Source organism: Solanum verrucosum, unplaced genomic scaffold, assembly GCF_900185275.1.
Source record: "Solanum verrucosum unplaced genomic scaffold, falcon-dt-bn FXZP01000261.1, whole genome shotgun sequence".
Lineage (NCBI taxonomy): Eukaryota > Viridiplantae > Streptophyta > Magnoliopsida > Solanales > Solanaceae > Solanum > Solanum verrucosum.
In genome coordinates this window covers 268,885-293,050 of record NW_026019969.1, presented here as the reverse complement: position 1 = coordinate 293,050, position 24,166 = coordinate 268,885, and the positions used below count along the sequence as shown (strand labels likewise).

General features: G+C 34.4%; 2 protein-coding genes across 3 annotated transcripts in view; both read left to right on the top strand.

Annotated features, from left to right (window-relative positions):
- The window catches only part of LOC125815425 (uncharacterized), a 188,330-nt gene that overhangs the window by 48,065 nt on the left and 116,099 nt on the right, over positions 1 to 24,166 (top strand). The gene's annotated exons all lie outside the window — the stretch shown is intronic.
- Positions 301 to 14,486, top strand: LOC125815418 (uncharacterized). 2 transcript variants are annotated; one of them, XM_049494882.1, is made up of 13 exons: positions 301 to 799; positions 2,238 to 2,422; positions 2,501 to 2,604; positions 3,284 to 3,364; positions 4,438 to 4,541; positions 4,662 to 4,748; positions 5,047 to 5,249; positions 5,543 to 5,744; positions 5,821 to 5,871; positions 5,941 to 6,039; positions 6,131 to 6,190; positions 12,428 to 12,552; positions 13,125 to 14,486. In XM_049494882.1, the coding sequence occupies exons 1-13, from the start codon at positions 485 to 487 to the stop codon at positions 14,338 to 14,340; spliced, it is 2,832 nt and encodes a 943-aa protein (XP_049350839.1). In that variant the 5' UTR covers positions 301 to 484; the 3' UTR covers positions 14,341 to 14,486. The 2 variants fall into 2 exon arrangements, with proteins under 2 accessions (XP_049350839.1, XP_049350840.1); XM_049494883.1 differs by having other exon boundaries at positions 371 to 799; positions 12,431 to 12,552.

Sequence of the window (24,166 nt, the reverse complement as noted above, 5' to 3'; positions counted from 1 at the left end):
ATGTACCTGGAATAGTGGAACAAATCTTGCTCGCTACTCTTTTATTTATCTAGGATCTCATGTCCATGCGAATCACACCACATACATACAAATACATGTATCTAGTACGTTGGTATGATTCATATGTATATGAAATATATGACTATCTCTTCTCTCACTATTTTAATTTATCTGATAGCAAAATTATGTATATATTTTCGATATGTATGATAAAAAACTTTTAATCAGCAGTAAGCTAGTTTCTCCATAATTTTTACACGCGGAAGGGAAGAAACCCGCCGGGCCCCATTGCCAGTTTTTAGCTTTCTTTTCTTCATATAATAATCTGACCGGAACGAATTTAGCATTAGAGCAAAGTTTGTGGGCCAAAACGATAAAACAAACAAATTCAGTCAGCTTCTCCGGGAAGCTAAACAACAACAAAACCCGGTTCAATTAGGGTTCTCAAAATCCCCGCCTTTTTCACAACTCCCTACAGGCTACAATGCCGAGCGAAAACGATAATCCCACAACGCCATTGGCAGCGAAACTGAACTCAAACCCTAGTAAAGACCAGTCTCCAGCTCGCTCCGAGTCATGTTCTTCACTTCCCCCTAGTAACTGCAATGGCAATAATAACTGCAAAATTAACGATGCCAATGGCATTGATAATTCACCGTTGCAGAGAAATCCGCAAAGCCCTGAAGATTTTATACTATCGGTGGCTTCGAAAATTGCGTCTCAGCCTTTGCAGTATTCTGATCCTGATGTTTGGGGAGTGTTAACTGCTATCTCCGATAAGGCCCGGAAGCGTCTTCAGGTCTATATTCTTCTTCAATACCTCCACAATGCACTATGTTTCTCTCTACTAGGGGCTTTTAGTACCTTTATTTGATTCGAACCTCAGTAATCAGTATAAATATTGAAATTTTTTTGTGTTAGAGAACCACAAATTATTGGCAAGTTGAGTGATCAATTTTGCTCTACCTTTCAAATTACCAAAATCCATATCCTTTATTCAAGTTTAAGACTTGCTATTATTTGAAGCTCACAGAGGCGGAGTTTGTGGAGTAGGAAAAATGAGTTTTGGTAATTCTAGAGTGGACCAAAAAGCTGTATTCCGACCTCTTATTGAATTTGTTAGCAATGGAGGTGTCTTTATTAACTAGTAGGACTGATAACCTTTTTAGCTTGGAGGGTCTATTTCCTAGTTCAAGATCTCTTTTACTAACTAGAATCTAAGAATTAGTAGATCTTCCGCCAGAATAGGAATTGTATGGATTGAACTTTTTCAATCTTTTGGTAACCAAAATAATTCTTTGATAAATTGTGTTAGACGTTGTTGAGTTTTACGTAAATCCTCATTTTGATTTCATTTTACGTACATAAGTTACATGTTTATTTACTTCGACAGGACACACATATCTAAATTTGATGTTTATGATACTTTTTTCAGACTGCCAATAGTATGTAGGTATCAAAAATTAGCATTCATTTTTTTCAAGTTACATTTTTGACTGATCTTCTTCCAACCAAAGAAATGATCTGTCCTAAAAAAAAAGTTCATCAAAATAATGAGTCACCACTGAATTGATACAATGTGAATAGTCTGCTAAGAATGGATTGAGACTTCACAATGGTTTAATGTGCTCGAAGAGAATATGCACTATTGACCAGGAATAAGCTGTTGCATGCAAAGCTTTCTAAGTAGATATCCTTGAAGGGTAGGACTAGGACAAGCTGGTACATCCTAAGTTCCTGTCAAGACTTCTTTAAAGGCTAGACCCAAAACTGAAAATCTGGTATGTTGCATCAAAGTATATATCTGGATGTGACTTGAGTATTCCAGTATAAAATGAAAGCGGCAAACAGAGTTTTGGATGAGTCTTTCAAGCCTCCATTAGACAAGGATTTGAAACTATCACATATGATATAGGTATCTGAAGATCTATTAGAAGATTTAATGGAATTGAAAAATTCAATTTGGATTAGAGATTTCACCAATGGGTTATCCTTACCACCACAAGTCGTAGATTGAATATACGAGGATATACTCTCTGTTTGTGCATGCTCGTGTTGGGTCATGCCATCCTTAATTCTGATTGCAGATTGCAGTCGATGAAGTAAAAGTTACTAAAGAAAAAAAAGAGAGAGAACTGTTTGTCACTTTTAAGTATTGAATTTAGTATGCAGCATATCATGCTTTACATTATTGAACCATTCCTTGTAGTTTTATATTCTGACCTTCGTTAAAATAGGGGATAAACATGCTTCTCACATCTGAAGAACACTGCATTGGTCGGATGGTAGATAATACCCGTTTCCAGATTTTGTCTCCAGCTGTTAGTGCACATCATTGCAAGATCTACAGGAAAAAGGTTGTCAGCGAAGACGTAGAGAATCCCACCAACTGTTGCACTGCAGTCTTTCTGAAAGATTCAAGGTTGACCATCTTTTGTCGACCTTTTTTTTATGTTGCAACTTGACACGAGTTAACTAATCTATTTTGGTTCTTCTGCAGTACAAATGGGACGTACCTGAATTGGGAAAAGTTGAACAAAAGTAGCCCAGAAGCCAGACTTCGTCATGGTGATATTATCTCTATTGCGTTTGCTCCTCAACATGGTAGAGTATCTATTTTTGAAACTTTTCTGGCTGCTTCTTCATACATGTACATTTTCTAGCAAAAGATGGTACTGTCAAAATCCTTATTTGTTAGGTCTCTATTCTCTAGGTAAATTTTTCTGGCCCTTCAAATGTCCCTGATCATTTTGTCGGTGAATGACAAGTGTGAATTGTATTAAATCTGAGTTTGCAATGGTATATGGGCACATTAAATGTCGTCTGTTAACTGTCCATGAGATAAATAAGATTTTGTGGGGAGTATATCCAAGTGCTTCTTTGGCAGAAAATTGGCCCCTCCCCACCACCGGTTGGGATGATCCTACTGCAGTGTTTTCTTTAGATATATCTTCTATTTTTTTTACTCCTTCCCTCTCCCTTCTCCTCGCTGACATTGTATCTTCAGGTTGAAATTCTCTACCAGGATTTAGCGTCATAACTCTCATCCCTACCACTGCTGAATGGAAAAGAAAAATAGGATCTCTTGTTATGTATTTAAAGTAGAACTCAACTTTCTTTATTTTGTATAAAATTAAACATAATTTAACTTTTGAATAACAGAAATTTCTCTGCTACCATGATGGGTAGCTGAAGTCTTGTCTGTTTCTCACGGCATGATATGTTTTACATAAATATGATTGGAACTTTGTAAATACTTTTAATTTCCTTGCAATATTTGCAGAACTTGCATTTGCCTTTGTGTTTCGAGAAGTTCTCATATCTGCTTCTTCAGCTGATGCTGCTGTTCTGAAGAGAAAAGCAGGTAATTTTTCTCATTGACTGTGCCTTCATCAGTATCTTCATTCTGGAACATTTCATCTAAATCTGTATTCTGTAGACTATAAGTAGTATGATTTGCAGGTTTTAGTGAATTTGTTCAGTTAGACTGCTTACTTGTTCATTACTTTATCTTCATGAATTTTTCTTGGAATGGTCCTTCGAGAATTTTGTTAAAAGTCACACTTGAGGTGCTTAAGCCCTGAAGTAGGTATAGGCGTAAGCTAGGCTTCCCCTCACTTAGGCAATGCTGCTGTGCAGGCATCAAAACGCTACTATATGTACCAATGCACACATGAGCTCCCTATTGAAAAAGGACAACGGTAGACAATAATAACTCTGATAAACAGATATATTAATTGGTGAGGAAATTTATGGATGAATATGCTTTGTGATTAGAAGTATGAAATTTGAAATATAGTATAAGAAAACTAATCACTAAACCAAATTAGAAATCCATAATAACATCTTTGTATATATATCAAATCTGAAGTATGTGCTTCAAGTTTGCTTTGCGATCAAAACCCTAGGATACTTGGCGTGTTTCATCTCTTTGTTTTTGCCTTTGACAACACTGCTTTGGACTCTATGAATATTGATCTAGCTGAAGGGAAAAAAAACTTTATGTACTCTGATAGTAGGATACCCATTTTTGCTGGTTCAAACTTGGTTTAAATTTTGAATTCTGATTCATAATCTGGCCAAGTATTTACACGAAATGTTAGGAAGCCTATCAATGAATACTTCCTGAAGAATTTTGGTACTACAGTTGAAGCATTGTAGAGGACACAGTTTTCTTTTTTGATATGTTTAGTCTTTGCCGATTCCTGATGCAAATCTTCCTCAACTTTTTCTTGGGCTGAATATTTAGTTATCATCGTATTGGATTTTGTTATTTTTATATTTTAAATATAAGTATCAATGAGTTTATACCCTTACCTAATGATTACTGTTGTCTATATATCTGGCAGTTGTAAAGTTAAATGAGATGTTTGATGTCTTACTAATAAGCTGGGTAAAGCTAACTTTACTAATATGCTTGTGTCTTTTCTGATTTAGAGGAATTTGGTTCAGAAAGCAAAAGACTCAAGGGTATTGGAATTGGCACTTCTGAAGGTCCCATTTCTCTGGATGACTTCCGTAGCATGCAGCGGTCAAATACGGTAGTTCGCCATTCCCATTTATCAAAAATAAATAAAATCGGTTTCTTGCAGTCAGTTAAGCTCACTTGGTTTCATTCCCTATTCAACCTTCCTATGATTTCAGTTCTGTTACCCTTGTAGGAACTGAGGAAGCAACTCGAAAGTCATGTTGCGACTATTGATTCCTTGCGAAGTGAAAATCATGCTGTTGTGGACCATCATGAGAAGGTATGTTTACTTTTATGATTTCAGAATAAATAACCGCTGTGAAATTGCTTAATTCTGAGCGTAATTAGTGGTACTATTAAAAGTCTTGAGACAGATGGGTAGAAGAGCAAGTGTTATACCAATGCTAGTTGATTCAATACCATCAACTGTGTTAACACTTTAAACTGAAATGCTTCCTTAAGTTTTGTTGCTAATGCCAATAGCATCATAAGATGAAAAACCAGGATCACTCCTAATATTAAGGGTGTGTAAATACCATCAGTCCACCTGTCTCAGTGAGCTTTCCTTTGTCTTGCAGGAAATGAAAGAATTGAAGGAGTCAGTTTCTCAATCATACCTTGAACAACTCAAAGAAGTACAGCAGTTATTGGAAGCCAAGGGAAAGGAGTTAGTTGACATAAGTAGAGTATCTGCAGAGCAGAAACATGCGTTGGAAGACCTAAATGAAGGACTTAGTGCATCTGAGCAATCATGTTTTGAGGCCAATGAAATAATACGCAGGTAATGGCTGATGACATTGATTAAATAGGGAATAGTTGAGACGAAACATGAATGACAGTATGCTTTATTGCATTTATCTTGTTTTGTTTCCTCTAGCTTGTTCTTAATTAGATAAGCTCAAAAGTTTTAGTTTATTGTATTTATCTCCTTGTCCTCGCATGGCTTATACTAGTCTCTATGTCATATAGTTTATCCTATTTTTATTCTTTGGAAACACACATTCTTCTGAAGAAGCTTGTGATAAGTTTTAGGAAAAGTGAGTTAAAGATTTGAAGTGATGTCTGCCTTTTCAGCCAGAAATTATCAATTTCAGAACTGAAAACTTTGCTAGATGAGGAGCGTGAACAGAGGAAAAAGGAACGTGAAAAGGCTGCTTTGGATTTGAAAACCTCTACACAGAGAGTGCAGGCCGAAGCCCAGGAGGAAATAAGAAGGCTCTCAGAATCTGCTATCAAACGAGAAAAAGAGCAGCAAGAAATTATTAATAAGCTTCAGGTAGAAAATAGCCTGTTCTATTCACGAATATAGTAAAGCGTGTCATGCCTCTTTCTCATTCAACTCATAATGGCAGGAAGATGAGAAGGAAAGATGTTTACTGATGGAAACCTTGAGATCTAAGTTGGTAATATTGCTTAACCTACCTATTACTTACTGCAAGCCATTCCAGCTCTAATTCATTAGCTTGTAACAGGAAGACACCAGGCAGAAATTGGTTGTTTCCGAAAACAAAGTTCGTCAGCTTGAAGCTCAACTTTGTGAGGAACAATTATCTTCTGCATGTAGGAAAAAAGTAAGTATCTGCTGTCAAGATATCAATTGCTTCCCTTTTCAGTTCCTTGGTTGAGAAGTTGACATCTTGCATTTCTAATTTTTTGTTATAGAAAATAGAGGAACTTGAGCATGAGAGGAACATGTTGAGCAAAGAGCTTGAGAGTGAAAAGGTAGGATGACCCACATGAATTTCTGGCATTAACTACTGAAATATGGATCTTGGGATATTCCCCTTTTTTCCCTACTTGATTGAGCCCCATGGATGTGGAAGGAAAAAAATAAGATAACATACTTTCCTTTCTGTATGAAATTTTTGTTATGTTTGATAATTGAAAGAAGCCAATGCTTACTTGTGCCCCACTAGAAGTGGATCTGGAATTGAGCATAATCTATTGCATATTGTTTTCTATGCTCTCAAAACAATAAATGCTCCCAGGCACGATGTCCGAGGTTTTCATCTGAGGTCCCTTCTGGGCCCTGGATTCCCATTCCGGTGGACTTCTTCCATCGGAATTATCTCTTCTGTCTATCAACCTCTCTTCTTCTATTCATCTTCTTCTCATCATGGGTAGCGATATCATCTATTTTGCGGTAGGTTTTAAATCTTATGACATTACAAGGAAGATCTCAAGGGCTGAGATTTGGTATGAATGGGTGGAAAGAGGCCGAAACATGATGACTAGGGCGAGTTTCAGCCAGAAAACGATGGAGTGGATAGTTCACCTTTTGAAGGAAGCATCGAAAACGAAAGGAAACTCGGTGAAGAGATGGAAAAATCACGACCATTATTCTGAGATTTTCTGCTCAAGAAATTTTAACAGATTTGGTCGCTATTTTAGTATCATAAATTTGCAAGGAAAGAAGAAAAAAATTATTATTATTCCAGAATGGTCATTTAATTCAGGGTGGTTGGATATTGCTACTAAGATAACCAACTTCATTAATATCAAAACCACAAGGACAGTCAAGCTTTTACATCGTACGACGGAGGAAGGGCTCCTTTATGCAGAGGCTGTCAAGAATAATAAATGGTCAACCAGAGAGATGAATGATGCTGGGGTAAACAGGAAAGGAAATTCCTTATTTATTTCGGAAGATGCTAGGAAAACACAAAATGAACTTCTGGATAGGAGCGTGGTAGGCAGCCTACCAGAGGAGATCTCGAATGTCCATCTTGCTGAGATCCGTCGTTGGGCAAATAGTTCCTGGAAACAACACCATGGTATTTACATATATGAGATGGGACGCAACCAATTTCTCTTTGAGTTCCCAACCAAGACAACAACAGACCATGTGTTGAAGGGAGAATGGTTCTGGAAATCTCACAAATTCCATCTAGACTGGTGGACGCCATGCTCAAACTCCATCGAGGAAAGCCTGAAGGAAGTTTGGATCAGACTGGTAGGCCTTCCACTCCAGTTTTGGTCCCAAAAGATCCTTCGGGAGATCGGAAATCTGTGTGGTGGATGGATACAAACAGAAGAGGAAACAGAGCTCCGAAACCACCTAAAATTGGGCTAGAATAAAGGTAAGAGGGGATGAAGAATCAGTCCCAAAGACGGTGGAACTGATACACGATGGATATATCTTCAAGGTCCAAATTTGGATTGAAGCTCCGGCGAGGTTGGTGAATAGTGGACAAAGGGGGAAGAAGGGTATTACCCAGCAGTCTATGAAGAAACCCTACTTTATAGAGGGTAGGGGGGGTTTTGAGTCCACCGAGGTGATGGGGCACGTGGGCACTTCAAAGTCGCAGGAAAATTTGAATTTTACAGATGGGCAAACGTACCAGAGGTCACGTGAAAGGGATGAGGGTCTTGATACACGTGTGATAGCACATGCAGGCAATTTAAATGAGAAGAAGGAATTTTTGGGCTGGGGAAATTTGGGCCATGACCAGTGGCCCAAATCGGTTTTAAAGAAGGGGAGGGGAAAAATGCAAAAGGCCCAGCAGACCCTTTTATAGATGAAATAATAGCAAATCAGTGGAAAGAAGCGCAGGCCTCTCAACATATCAGAGGAGAAAATATTTTTGACACTTCATCAGGAGACTTACAAAGCGAGGGAGAAGAGCTAGATCAAGAGCTCCAGGATGCAACTCAGAGGGATGATGACGCTATGTCAATCATTCAGATGGACTGTAGATTAGAGATCGACACTTATGCAGAACAAGGAAACAAAGAACTTGGAGCTGTGAATGTTGAGGAAGCCACTCCATTGAATTACACCGAGCTACCAGAGAACTTCGAACCAACATCGGACTCTACAATTCCTTTATGGGTCCGACAGAACATCATTAATCTGGGAAAAGAATTTGGGATTCACTTTAATGGGTGTGAGGAAATTGCAGAGGAACTGTTCATGAAGATAGATGGGAAAAGGCAAAGAATCGGTGAAGAAGCAAAGGCTCTAATGTTGATGACACCAAAATCAAAAGTCTCAAAGGAACTAAAAAACCTGGAAGTGGGAACAAATTTTTTTAGCTATGGCACAAGAAGTAGGGGGGGATGCAACATCGTGCAGTCTCATGAAGATTAACATAGTTTCATGGAATGTGAAGGGACTAAATGATGCCAGGAAAAGGCTGGTGATCAAAAGTCTCATACACAATTGGAAGGCAGATGTATTTTGTTTTCAGGAAACTAAATTGCAAGGGGATATAAACAACTTAGTGAGAGATTTATGGGCCAACAGATGGGTAAAACATGCTCAATTAGAGGCAAGCGGAACTAGAGGGGGAGTCATTCTAATGTGGGACAGCAGAGTTTGGGAGGGGGAAGTATGTGAAACAGGTGCATATTGTATTACGTGCAAATTCACCGGCAAATCTCTGGACTTCAGCTGGCACATGTCTGGAGTTTATGCCCCTAATAACAGAGAAGAGAGAGAGAAAGTCTGGTGGGAATTGTGCTCGGCGAGAGGTCTTTTTTCAGGACCTTGGGTGGTTGGGGGGACTTCAATACAGTCAGATTCCCTTCAGAGAAACGAAATTGTACCAGATTTAATAAGGCCATGACAGACTTCACAGATTTTATCGAAGATGCAGAGCTACTTGACATCCAGCTAGCGGGAGATGTTTTTACATGGAAGAAAGGAGAAGGCCATGATCCTGCAGCCAGGCTGGATAGATTCCTGATCTCTGAGGAATGGGAGAACACTTTTAAGAACATCAAACAATCGACATTACAAAGGGTCATTTCAGATCATTGCCCTCTGATATTGGAATGTGGTAATTGGGAGAGACCAAACTCCTATTTCAAGTTTGAGAATTGGTGGCTTCAAACAGAAAATTTTAAGGAAATGGTGAAGACTTGGTGGGATTCCAGTAATTTTAGGGGAAAACCTGACTTTATCCTGGCAAGTAAATTAAAATACTTGAAGGACAAACTCAAAGAGTGGAGCAGAACAAGACAGGGAAACTTGGGACTACAGAAACAGAGCATTCTCAATCAACTGGCTGACCTAGAGAGGATACAAGACCAAAGACAACTCACAGATGATGAATCCTATTTAAGAGCAGTTCTCATCGTTGAATTTGAAGATAATGCAAAGAGAGAGGAAGTAGCTTGGAGACAAAGATCCAGAGCTTTGTGGTTAAAAGAGGGGGACAGGAACACTAAGTTCTTTCATAGAACTGCAAACAGCCACAGGAGATACAACAACATAGATAAGATTTCTGTTAATGGAGTGTGCACGCAAGAACCAGCAATAATCAAAGAAGAAATCTTAAACTTTTATCAGAATCTTTACACTGAGACAGAGAGGTGGAGACCTCAGTTCAGTGCTAGAAATGGCAAGATGATTAGTGAAGGGGACAATATCATGCTGCAGAGTCAATTTACAGAGGATGAAATAAAGGATTGTGTCATGGCATGTGCTGGGGACAAAGCTCCAAGCCCTGATGGGTACACTATGGCTTTCTTCATTACATGTTGGGAGGTAGTTAAAAAAGAGGTAGTCGCAGCTGTCCAAAATTTCCATGATCATGGTATTTTTGAAAGAAGTTTTAATGCTACCTTCATAGCATTGATTCCAAAAAAGATAGGGGCTAAGGAGTTGACGGATTTTAGACCTATTAGTCTAATAGGGAGCATATATAAGATCATTTCAAAAGTTTTAACCGAAAGACTTAAGAAAGTGGTTCATAATCTGGTGGATGCCCAACAAATGGCCTTCATAAAAGGTAGGCAGATCATTGATGCAATTTTGATTGCAAATGAATGTGTGGAGGAGAGAAAGAACAGTAAGGTGCCAGGCATTTTATGCAAATTGGATATTGAAAAAGCCTACGACCACCTGCATTGGGGCTTCCTCTGGAAGTCTTTGGAAAACATGGACTTTGGAGGAAAATGGCTAAAATGGATTAAGTTTTGCACTACAACTGTGAAGTTCTCTATTTTGATAAATGGTGCCCCCTCTGGTTTTTTCTCATCAGAGAGAGGATTGAGACAAGGAGATCCTTTATCTCCTTTCCTCTTTATCCTGGCGATGGAGGGCCTAAATGACATGCTCAGAACAGCCCAAACAAGAGGATGGATAAGAGGATTCAATGCTAATATGAATAACAGACAAGGTCTGGCCATCTCCCACTTACAGTATGCTGATGACACATTGATATTTTGTGATGCAGACAGCTCTCAACTAAAGTACTTGAGAGTAATTCTGATCCTTTTTGAAGCCATCTCATGCCTACACATCAATTGGAGAAAGAGCTTTATCTTTCCTGTCAATGAGGTGCCTAGGATAAACATGCTTGCAAATATTCTAGGGGGGAAGATAGGGGATCTCCCCACAACATACCTTGGCATGCCTTTGGGTGACAAGAGCAGGTCAAAAGGTATCTGGAACAACATTCTAGAAAAGTGTGAGAAGAAGCTGGTGAACTGGAAGAGTCAATATTTGTCCTTGGGAGGAAGAGTCACACTCATCAACAGTGTGCTAGATGCTCTACCCACATATATGATGTCTGTTTTCCATATGCCTGCAAATGTGATTGATAGAATGGATGCAATTAGGAGGAATTTTTTGTGGCAAGGAAATTGTGATCCTAATAATCATAAATTCCATCTAGTGAAGTGGGACCAAGTCATTCTCAGCAAAAAGGAAGGAGGTTTGGGGATAAGGAATCTGAAAATCCAGAATCAAAGCTTACTTATGAAGTGGTTATGGAGATTTGCCTCACAAGAACAAGCTCTCTGGAAGGAAACAATAAAGGCTAGGTTTGGTATGGAGAATTTGTGGATCACCAACCTGTCCACACAACCCTATGGAGCTGGAGTATGGAGATCCATTAGAAATTTATGGATCAAATTTTTTAACAAATGCAAAATCAGGGTAGGGAATGGTGGAAGGACTTTGTTCTGGGAAGACAAATGGGTGGATCAGGTGACTCTGAGAAATAGGTTCCCTATTTTGTTCAACATGAGCCTTCAAAAAGAGGCTACAATCAGAGAAATGAGAGATAATCAAGGGTGGGATCTAAGGTTTAGAAGACATCTAAATGATTGGGAGGTCAATAAAATAGTTGAGCTACTCAACATTCTAGGGCAGTACAAAGATCTAAACACAGATGAGGACAATCTATTTTGGAATCCAGATGAGCAAGGCAGATTTTCAGTTGGCTCGGCTTATAGAAGCTCACAAAGACCTGGTACTCATATAGGTGGATGGCCTTGGAAGATGATTTGGAAAGTCAAGATACCACTCAAGATAGCATGCTTCACTTGGCTGTTAGCCAATCAGGCTGCACTCACTCAACACAACCTCATGAAAAGAGGCATGCAAATCTGTTCCAGGTGTTGGTTTTGTGAATGTGAGGTCGAGACAATAAATCATCTCTTTCTACATTGTAGAGAGGTTGCGAAGTTGTGGCAGATTTTCATCAACTTAAGGGGCATCAGTTGGACTATGCCAAGGAACATCAAAGAAGCTCTAGCTTGCTGGAACAGAGATGGGAATCGGTCAGGACACAGGGAGAGATGGAAGATTGTCCCTGCCTACATTTGGTGGTCTATATGGATGGAGAGGAACCAGAGATGCTTTAAAAACAAGAGCTGCTCTATGCAGAATTTGAAGTTGAATTGCATGGCTCTTTTCTTTTTTTTGGTGTAAACATGAATATCCTCAAGATGCAGAGGATATTCCTAGTATTTTAGAGTTCTTATGACCTCCATAGGAGTTCTTTTCTTTTAGCAACTTTTGGATGTAAGTATTACTAGAATACTCCTTATGTATTCTTTGTTTATAATACAAGTTACCTTTCTCAAAAAAAAAGAAGTGGATCTGTATTCGTTTTAAAATTAGCACATGTTTAAAAATTATATGTGCAGGAAAGAATGTCAAATCTGAATCCTGATCTTTTCTTTCTTTTCTTTTGTTCTCGCTATCAATTCTTTTGCTGTCGGTAGCAGGCAGCTCGAGAAGAGGCGTGGGCCAAGGTTTCTGCTCTTGAACTAGAGATAAGTGCTGCAATGCGGGATCTTGATTTTGAGAGGCGAAGACTGAAAGGTGCTAGAGAAAGAATAATGCTACGGTAAGAAGTAGATGTGTATGACTGGTACTAATATCAATTAGATTTACTGGATTGAAGAAATGTCGTTGAAAATTTATTGCTTCTGGATCTGCCACAATCCATCTTTTCCCCTCTTATAAAGCAGTATAAATGCTAAAAGTAGAGGTTGTCCGAGTTTAGTGGATTTTTATGTGATGCTTTTTCCTCATAATTAGACAAACCTCAATTGATTTTTATGATAACCATATGTCAGCCTAGTCTGTTGACACGTGTTTAATGGATTTCTTATTTTTATCATTACTATTTGTGTTCAGAACAATTCTTTTAAAATCTTGAGCCATCTGAGAAGGAGATGCTGCTTTTAGTTAAAAAATAAGTCAATAACCAAATGGAATTATTGATACCATGCAAGATATTACATGTATCATTTCACTGAGAGCGATGATTTACACAGTAATGTGCTGAGCTTTTATTATCCTCTTTATATGTTGTCAGAGATGCTAGTGTTTGCTTACTGCCTTTAATCTTCGGGCATTTCCCTATCTCGACTTGCCTTATATAATGGTGGTTTATATTATGTGTTTGCAATGCAGAGAAACACAACTTCGGGCTTTCTATTCTACTACTGAGGAGATCTCAGTTTTGTTTGCAAAGCAGCAGGAGCAATTGAAGGCAATGCAGAGGACATTAAAAGATGAGGAAAATTATGAGAATACCTCTGTAGATATTGACCTTAATCCATACAATGTGAATGTGAATGGATCCCTATTAAGAGAGAAAGAAGTAGGAGATGGAAGCCACAATGTGACTAGGGCTGGCTGCAGTACTTCCAACCAGAGGCGTGTTAGGGAATTATTTGATTTATCAAGTGACGACGCAAGTGCTACAGAGAAGCATGATTGCAATAACAGAAGTGAAGGGGGACAAGACACACAGGAGGTAGAATTTGCTGGAGCTCAATGTGTGAAGGGTGGATTTGGTTCTGAAGTTGATGGTGTTGGGACAGCACCCCTTGAGGGAGATGGTGTGGGAACTGAGCTAATCCCTGATAGTGATACTGCCGGTGTAGCAGCCAATATGGAGGGTGACCTTGTTGGAACAGAACAGGTGCAAGAGACTGAGAGCTTGGGAATCAATAGTGAAAGGAATTTAGATTTAAACAAATTCTGTGCTTTTGCTGAGAACACAATGCAGATGGATGATGGAACTCTTGGGAAAGAAGCTCAGGTGCAGAACCCTGCAATTTGTGATGAGAGTATGCCTCCTTCCCCAGCAAATAATGTCGCTGAGGGTGATAATGTGATTGAAGATAATGTGATAGAAGATACTGAAGCTGAAGGAACCATTAGGACAGCTGATCTTTTGGCTTCAGAGGTTGCTGGGAGTTGGGCGTGCAGTACAGCTCCTTCTGTCCATGGTGAGAATGATACTCCTAAGAGTAAAGACAATGATGCATGTCCTGCAATTTTACAAGATTCAGGTGCTCAAGTGGGTGAAAGTCAATGCGCTACATCTACTTCCAAAACTTCTTCTAGATGGGATCAAGATCGTAAAGCACTAAGTGAGATGATTGGAATTGTTGCCCCTGATTTGAAGGAGCAATTCAGTCATGCAGTTGGTAGTGACTGTGATCAAGGAGGAAATGAGGGAGACGCTTCTGATTCCGCTACAGAAAGTTGCTCTGATGATGAGGATAACATAATGAATACTGAAGCTGCATCTGATGCAGAGACAGTTGACGGTGAAAAAGTGAATGAGGATGTAATGGACGAAGATGATGAAGCCACCCAAGAAGATTCTATTGGATAGCCGGCATACTTGTGGATTGAATTTGGTGCTCTCTGATTTTTTTAGGCTTTAGACGCAAATGTGACCATGGGTCATGAAGCCACACCCCAAGCTTTCGTAAACAGGAAGAAGGGAGGTTCGTGCTGTGATATCATATCTTAAACTTAGCATTTTGGAAAGCTTGGATCATGTACCCAAGGTAGGCCTAGTATTGCACATCTAAATTATCTGTAAGTTTCAATAAACGTTAGCAGTTTGTAACCAGTTTCAGATTTGTATATTTTTAGAGTACTGCTTAGAACTATAAATCTTGGTTTGGCCAACTCAATGTGCATTAGGTGCTGATTGTTTGCTCGGCACTCGCACCTCTAGTAAATTATAAACAGTGTGACAGACCGGCTAATTCATTATCTTAATATTTTTTTGTAGTGTTTTCTCCAAAGTTCACAAGGACTTGTGTAAATCTTTTTGATGGTTGCCAGCATACCCTCATTGCTGAGGAATACAACTTTACTTTATCAAAAAAAAAAAAAAAAAAAAACTTGTGTGGTCATTTATTCACAATTTTGGTACTGATTAAGCTTCTCTGCTGAGCCTTTTAGTTTCTTTCAGAGGAAGCAAAATATTTTGAGTGTCTGAATTGACCATCTTTTGTGGAAGCTAAACATGTGAAATCAAAGGGTAGTACTTGAACGCATACTGTGGAATACTGTACATGTGAAATAATGATTTAAAAACTGTTTCAATAGAATTAGGCATCTTGGTCCTTGAAACCTAACATGATGCAGGCCAAAAACAGAAGAAGCTATAATTAACTATCAAAATTCGAAATCTTAAAATGGGTGTCTTTTCCCATACCTAAATTGTTTGGCTAACTATTTTTTCACGAGGGTTCATCATTGTCTTCAAAGTTCATATGGCCTTGTTCATTGGGTCAACATTCAAATTACGCCACTAAAGAATAAAATAAAATAATTATTACCATGTATATGAAAGAGAGTTAATAGTGATAGCAGCAACAGCTAATAAGTTGAATTAAGGGACCATTTGAATTGTCCACACGTAGTAATTGGATAAACACCACAAGTCCACAATCTTCTTCTTCCTCCCATAATGATGAACAAGACTCCAAGAGAAAGAAAAAAGATGTGGGTTTAATGATGGTAATGTAGAAGTAGATAGAGTCCAATTTTGGCTCCTTTTGACTCTCCACCACCCTCATTCACATGCACTTGGAACTTGCTTCACCTGTCCTTTTGTATTCAAACTTCTTTTCATAAAAAAAAAACAAAGAAAAAAGAAACAATTCATCAACTAGAAGTATAACAACAACAGAACAAAAAGGAAGTAAGTGTTACGAAATCAAACTTGAAGAGATGGTTATGTATTATTCTTTATAGCTTAATAACAGTAATGACTTTATAGACAGAGGCGTATCCAGGATTTTGAGATGATGGGTGCACTGTTATAAAAATGTTGATCTATGATATAAATTTGTTTGGTTCGACATTTAGAATTTTACTATTGAAAACAGTTAAAATTTTAAAATTATAGGTCTAAAATTAATTCTTATATATATGTGTGTATATATATATACCAATTACCACTTAGAGAAGTGTTATCTAATTTTAAAAAGAAAAATAAAACAAGATAAATATAAAATTCAAATTTCTAACCTCGCGGTGAGAGGTGCACTCAGTCAGAATCGCACTATGTGATACTTCAAGTGTGGGTTCAAACATTTGTATTTCAATATTTTTTTAAAAATATAACACTACTTTATATGATCTCGGGAGGGAATCATGGGCTCACGTGAACCCGGTGACCTCCTTAGATACGCCTCTGTTTGTAGATTAATTAGTTTAGCTTGAATGATTTTGTAGATAGATTTTTTGCTATAGTTGGATGACCATTTAAGTGAGTCCATTTACTTTAATTAATATAGCTTTCCTTCATTTTTTACAAAACCAGGAAGCTAAGTTCAATCCTTGAAAAACAATGTGAAAATGCTTGGTAATCTTAACTGTTTCTTGTCTGATTACAAACATAAAATTTAACTTATTTGTGAAAGTTGTCAGCTTATTTGTCTTATAATCATTAGTCAAATTAAATTTTTGACTAGTAAATGGAATTAAATCCAAAAAAAATCTTTAACAACTTAATCCAACTTTAATCAAGGCAATTTATTGGGCATTATTTTTTATAATCAATAAAAAGTGTTGTATTTTGGACCCCTTCTTCGTATCTTCATCAATTAAATATTTTATCCTTTGTAATCAATCACTAATTTGCAATGACTTCCACAACCCAATGTAACTTTTGGACTTTGAATGCCTCGATCAAATAAACAACTAGCCTTTGCCTCAATCTAACGTTACATCAACTCGTTAAATTCCACTATACTCCATAGGCATCCTTTTTTCTTTTTGAGCGAGTTACACATTTGATTAATCATTTAAACAAAATTACAATAGATATATATAATATTATTTTATATCAAATATACATATTTAAAAAATATATATTTATTAATTATTATTTTGACGAACAATTATTTATATTAACTTAAGGTGAAGGGAGGGGGGGGGGGTAGTAAAAGATGAAAATTATGCATTTGTTTCAGCTTTTTCCACGGTCTACTTATTGAAGGAGACTAATTAAAGGAGTGTAATGATGATATTAAAAGGAGGAATGAAGTAAAATTCAAAAAGGTGACCACCAAGTTGTACTCTACTATCTAGTAATGCATTTTTCTTTTTCTGTTTCACAATTTGATGATATCTAAGTTTCGATAAAATAATAAAATGGTTCTTTGTGTTTGAAATAGATTCAAATTAGTACCTTATATATAAAATTGAACAATTTTGATCTTTTAAATTTATTAAAAGTGAATATTTTTAGTCTTCTTCAAATTAATAAAAATGCAGTTTTTGTAGTTTCTACGGAGTAATAATTATTTTTTAAAATCTATTTTCTAGAGATTAGTGCACTTCTTTTGTAGTGCAACCTTTGCCTATTTTTTAAAATTTTATTTTGTGTTTGGTACAGTTCTCTGGATTATGATTTCTAGAATTGAGGGTACATTTTTTTAGTGTTCTTTTGTTAAATTATTTCTTTTCACGTTTTCTTAAAATTTAACACATAATTTGTTAGTATTTGAAAAAAATCAAATGTGTTTATCTGACAAAATATAAAGAATCAAAATTCTTTAGTAGTACTATATTTAAAGGATTACTTTGAATCTATTTTCAAACGTAAGAGATTATATTTCTGTCATTTTTCTCTCTAAATTAGAATGATTCGACTAATTTCATTTTTTTGCTAGATAGGTCCATGAAGAAGATAATAGATTATTAACTTAAAATAGAGAAATCTCAATCATTTGAGCATATAAGCATTACAACAAGATAGATATTTAGAGAAATCTCAATAGTATAAGCATACAAGCATTACAATAAAAGAGATATTTAGTGACAATAAATTTTTATTTTTTTGTAATATTTATTGTCGTAAAAATATTTAACTGCATAGAGTTAATGTCATTATATTAAAAGTTGTTAGAAATTTTAACAACATTTATATAGAATACTAAATTGTTTCTAAATATAATATAACAATAATTATATTATTGCCGCTAAACGTTTAAGTGTAGTGATACAATTAACATTTAGTTCTTTTCCTCTTAGATTGAGACAATTATAGAAAATTCCAAAGAAACATTTGAAGTAATTCTATTTGTATTACTCTTTCTTTCTTTCTTTCCTTATTTTCTTTCTTCTTCTTGAGATATGGTTTGGCTACTTTGTTGGCCTTTTGTAATCATGAGGACCTTGTGTCATCATTGCTTTGGAAAAATATGTACTACTCTCCCTCTTCCTCTCTTCTTCTCAAATTATTAACTCTTTTCCCCTCATCACTATAAGTTAACCATCCTCTTGCACCTTTTTTCTAAGCTCAATCTTGATTATAATTAATCTACTTAATTTTTCCTATCTTTTTGTTTACCATTTTAGTGAAAGATCAAAATGTGTCATGCAGCTTCAAATCATTTAGAGTCATTTCAATCTTCATGTTACACTGACCTAGTCCACATGCCACAAACATCTAAAACAACAACCAAGATACATGTGCTCAAGCTAAGAACAAGGTTAGTATATAGCTAGTTGTTTTAATTTGCATTATCACATTAAATTGTTAAAATTAGTGAAGAATCTAATAAAATACAGAGTTTGTAAGATCATTAAATTTATTTCACTAGTCTAACAGTGTAATCACATACAAATATGAATTACATTATATAAAGTCTCAGTCTATATAATTGCATACTTGTTATAGTTATTTGCTTTTCGGAGAAAAAATCTTTCACTCGAACTTCATAGGAATTGGAGAAGGAAGAAGGAGAAAAAGTTTTTTCTGTTCGTTTATATTCAGAGAGAATGAAAAGATACGCTGGTTTCTCCTATGAGAACCCTTTTAAAATTCTAAAGCAACACAATTTTTCAAATAGTTGCATCTCTTTCCTTTAATTAATAAAAAAAAGATATAATAATAATCGTATATTATTTATTTATTAATATGAATCCGATCGAGTTGATCCACATGTCCAATTTCCTTCAATAAGTACTAATAACATGCCATAAATTAGTTAAGTCTTGCAAAAACATGCATCAGGTTAAGTTGGCTTAAGATAATAGATAGCTCTTAGTAGCAAATATGATAGTTAATAGAGTAATAGCAATATATAGCTATAACTAGTTATAATTAAATTGCATTAATCTCATTATTTTGATATTTGATTTTCAATTGATTTGTAATATGTCATGTAGGAATGGTGAAAGATTGTCGAATGAAGCAAAGAAAAGGGCAAAGTTAAGGAAATTGAAGAAACTAATGAAGATGAAGAACTTGAAGCTCTACAAAGAGAACAAAATCATTATTGAAGAGAATGAAAAGTTGCGCAAAAGAGCTCTTCTTCTTCATCAAGAAAACAAAGCCATGTTCACTCAAATTATTCAACAAATTTCTCAACCCTCTAATAATCACAATTATTAATGACTAAGTTAGCATCATATGATAATTATAGAGCTAATTATTAATTAAACCACTATTTAGCTAGAATATATACACGTACTAAATACCTATGCAAGTTATTTTATTATTACAAAAAACCTCTTCATTGTTACTTATAATTATCGATTGATTATTTGTAATATTTTATTTTTGTCATCTTGTATTCAATTACCTATCACGTGGTGGAATAATAATTTAAAATGAAGATTTGAAGGTTGTTTGATTTAGCTTTGGAGAGTCTATTTGATTCGTTTAAGTTGACAAGTCTTCTCGAATATGCATCAAAAGTGATTTTTGTTTAATACTTATCTCCGATCGATAATATTATATGTTATTTTTTATTTTTATTTATTTAATTATATAATTTTTTGGTTATGTAAAATTTATTTATTTAAATAATAAAAAAATAATATCATCTTAATAATATAAAAAAAACATATAATAATATAGATCAATGGAAGTATAAAAATATAATGAACAATTATGTTTTTTTATTAATCTCGGATTTAAATTAATTTTATTTTGTTTTAATCAAAACAATAAATTTATGATGGTTAAAAAACTTTAAAACAAATGGATGCAGTTGAAAAAAAAGTTTAAAAATAATGGAGTAGCAAACTTCTATTATTGCAAAATAAGTTAGGTTAGATTTGTTACTAAGTATTATTTTAGTAAATTGATAATTGAAGCATGTTTTCTATGATATATGAAACTTATATTTTAAATTTAAACTGTTGAGATAAATTTGTGTGTTAGAATCATGTTATTAATGTCGATTTTTTTTTAAAAAAAAGTTATTCATTTGAACTTTATATGAAAATGCCTAAAATTTATCTAAATATATTTCTTGACATCATGTGAAAATGCCTGAACCTACCAAACCTCAGTCATGACAATATGTCAGTTCCATCTGAATAGATGAGAAATGACTGAGTTCTTGTCGACTCATTATAAAAAATGTAATAATCACTTATATTTGTGTATCAATCAATTAGACCGTTACATAATGAAGGGTTAAATACTAGATTGTGAAATGCAATGAATATAATCTTTGGTAAAAGAATATTTGAAGTTAGGTCTTGACAAAGTCACTAAGCCTTGTCAAGTTCATAATTACAGTAAAAAATATTTGACATTTGTCTAGGCATACCAAACATTAGATGAGAACATATGATATTTAACCTTTTCAAGACCTCCCTTAGACAAAAAAAAAAAAAGAGTCTGAAGTTAGCCAATCTTCATATGCAAATATCTTAAGTTGTACCCAAAGTGGATAAACTTATAAAATTTTGATTTCGAGTTATAAATTAAATGGCGATTCCAAAAACGGATAGTTGTACCCTTCACCCAATTTTGTATCTTAGGTATAAGACTATAATATGTCCTATAAAAACGGATGTGTAAAGTTTGCACTTCAAGCCCAGTGTCTTTTCAAGGGCCTTGATATACTGGGCTTTTAATCTTCTGGGCCTATTAATGTCCGGACCCATCTAATCAGACGAAAATATTCAGTTAGTGGGCTCGAAACAAAGTACACGACCGAACCCCACTTGACTGGCACTACTTTTAAGACAGTTATTGCTGAAAACCCCAATCTTGTAATTTCACCATCCTCCACCGATCGGTCGGCGCAATTCAAAGTCACACACCCACGAGGGCGGTTCCTTAAAGGGAACAGACCTCAAATCAATTTTTATTTTTACTGTACTATTAAAATTATATAATTATAAATTGTTTAAAAGATAATAGTAATAAATGAATAATTTAACTCAGTTAATCATACTCTTTCTGTTCATAATGTTTAAGGAGTTGAAACCTTTTTTTCTCTTCGAATTTTGTATAATTTGTTTTCTAATATATAATAGTAGGGTTGTTCATCGTTATGGTTAAACAACCAAACCAAACCGCAATCCAAATCAAACCGATTAAAAAATTGATATTTGGTTGGATTTGGTTAGGTTTGGATTTTGAATTTTGAAAATCGATACTATTTGGTTTGGTTTTGATTTTACAAAAGAATATCCGCAAAAATAACAAAAACGAACCGTTAAATTATACATATAAATTTTATAATTATTTATATATTATTTATAAATAAAATATTTTATTAAATTTTAATTAACTTAAGTCTTTAACTTTATTATTTTCTTAAGCCCAACACTTAAATTTCAGCCCAAGTATTAAAATCCTAATTCTAACTCAACCAAAAATTTATTATTTAAGTGATTTTTACATTTGGAGCACTGATTTTTTTTTTTTTGGTTTATTAGGAAAATTCTCAGTTGTCACAACATGAAAGATTCAATATGTTATATATTTATCCAAGACAACTCTGCTAATATTGATTTTCCACTACATAAATACATTGCTTTCTCTTTTTAGATATAAGTCTTCTAACAGGGTAATGAGTTTGTTTAGTCCTGTTTCAATTGTTCTATGACTAGTATTGCTTAATAAAATTTACAATAGCTTTTCTTATTGTTTATGTACTATGAATTCGTGTCTATCGAGATGCATATGCCCTCAAAAAATTATATACTTTCAAACCGAAATAACCAAAAATATTGAACCAAACTGAACCAAACCAACAATAACCAAATTGACGATTATTTTTTTGATTTGGTTTTAGAAATTTAAAAACCAATTAATTGTGGTTTGGATTTGATTTTAACCAATAACCAATCCAAATCGAATCATGAACACCCCTAATAATAACTAGGGATGTTCATGGTTATGGTTAAACAACCAAACCGAACCGCAATCCGAATCAAACCGATATTTGATTGGATTTGGTTAGGTTTGGATTTTGAATTTTGAAAATCAATACTATTTGGTTTGGTTTTGATGTTTTGATTTTACAACAAAATATCCGCAAAAATAACCAAACCGAATCGTTAAATTATATATATAAATTTTATAATTATTTATAAATAAAATATAAATATTTTATTAAATTTTAATTAACTTAAGTCTTTAACTTTATTTTTTTCTTAAGCCCAACACTTAAATTTCAGCCCAAGTATTAAAATCCTAATTCTAACTCAACCAAAAATTTATTATTTAAGTGATTTTTACATTTGGAGCACTGATTTTTTTTTTTTTTGGTTTATTAGGAAAAATTCTCAGTTGTCACAACATGCAAGATTCAATATGTTATATTTATCTAAGACAACTCTGCTAATATTGATTTTCCACTACATATATACATTGCTTTCTCTTTTTAGATATAAATCTTCTAACATGATAATGAGTTTGTTTAGTCATGTTTCAATTGTTCTATGACTAGTATTGCTTAATAAAATTTACAATAGTTTTTCTTATTGTTTATGTACTATGAATTCGTGTCTATCGAGATGTATATGCCTATACTTTCAAACCGAAATAACCAAAAATATTGAACCAAACTGAACCAAACCAACAATAACCAAACCGACGATTATTTTTTTGATTTGGTTTTAGAAATTTAAAAACCGATTAATTGTGGTTTGGATTTGGTTTTAACCAATAACCAATCCAAATCGAACCATGAACACCCCTAATAATAACTAGGGATGTTCATGGTTATGGTTAAACAACCAAACCGAACTGCAATCCGAATCAAACTGATATTTGGTTGGATTTGGTTAGGTTTGGATTTTGAATTTTGAAAATCGATACTATTTGGTTTGATTTTGATTTTACAAAAGAATATCCGCAAAAATAACACAACCAAACCGTTAAATTATATATATAAATTTTATAATTATTTATAAATAAAATATAAATATTTTATTAAATTTTAATTAACTTAAGTCTTTAACTTTATTAGTTTCTTAAGCCCAACACTTAAATTTCAGCCCAAGTATTAAAATCCTAATTCTAACTCAACAAAAAATTTATTATTTAAGTGATTTTTACATTTGGAGCACTGTTTTTTTTTTTTTTTTTGGGTTTATTAGGAAAAATTCTCAGTTGTCACAACATGCAAGATTCAATATGTTATATTTATCCAAGACAACTCTGCTAATATTGATTTTCCACTACATATATACATTGCTTTCTCTTTTTAGATATAAGTCTTCTAACATAGTAATGAGTTTTTTTAGTCTTGTTTCAATTGTTCTATGACTAGTATTGCTTAATAAAATTTACAATAGCTTTTCTTATTGTTTATGTACTATGAATTCGTGTCTATCGAGATGCATATGCCCTCAAAAAATTATATACTTTCAAACCGAAATAACCAAAAAAATTGAACCAAACCGAACCAAACCAACAATAACCAAATCAACGGTTATTTTTTTGATTTGGTTTGGTTTGGTTTTAGAAATTTAAAAACCGATTAATTGTGGTTTGGATTTGGTTTTAACCAATAACCGATCCAAACCGAACCATGAACACCCCTACTAATATGATAATAGTATGGAAATTAGGGGTGTGCCCTATTTGAATTAAATCAAAAAATCAAATCGAATTCTAATTTGGATTGGTATTTTGGTTTTTTGTTCTGGTTTTGGATTTATAATTTACTTTGTTTGATTTTTTGATTTGATTTCAAATTTAGAAAAATAAAAACTGAAAAAATTGAATTATATATATAAACCAGTTTTGTCACTTTTTAGTTAATGGCTTTCATTATGTTTTACTTTATATTTTATGTTTGGACATCTATAATTGTATAATTGATATACTTTTAAGTATTGTGCTTTATGTTTTACTTGTTATTATTAGAAAGTATATTTAAGAGATTTAATATTATTACTTCTCATATATATATATATATATATATAATTGTAAA

Coding starts and splice junctions, on each gene's coding strand:
- LOC125815418 (XM_049494882.1), top strand. CDS start 485: ATGCCGAGCGAAAACGATAATCCCACAACGCCATTGGCAGCGAAACTG. Junction 5,745..5,820: donor AAATTATTAATAAGCTTCAG/GTAGAAAATAGC, acceptor TCATAATGGCAG/GAAGATGAGAAGGAAAGATG. Junction 5,872..5,940: donor AAACCTTGAGATCTAAGTTG/GTAATATTGCTT, acceptor AGCTTGTAACAG/GAAGACACCAGGCAGAAATT.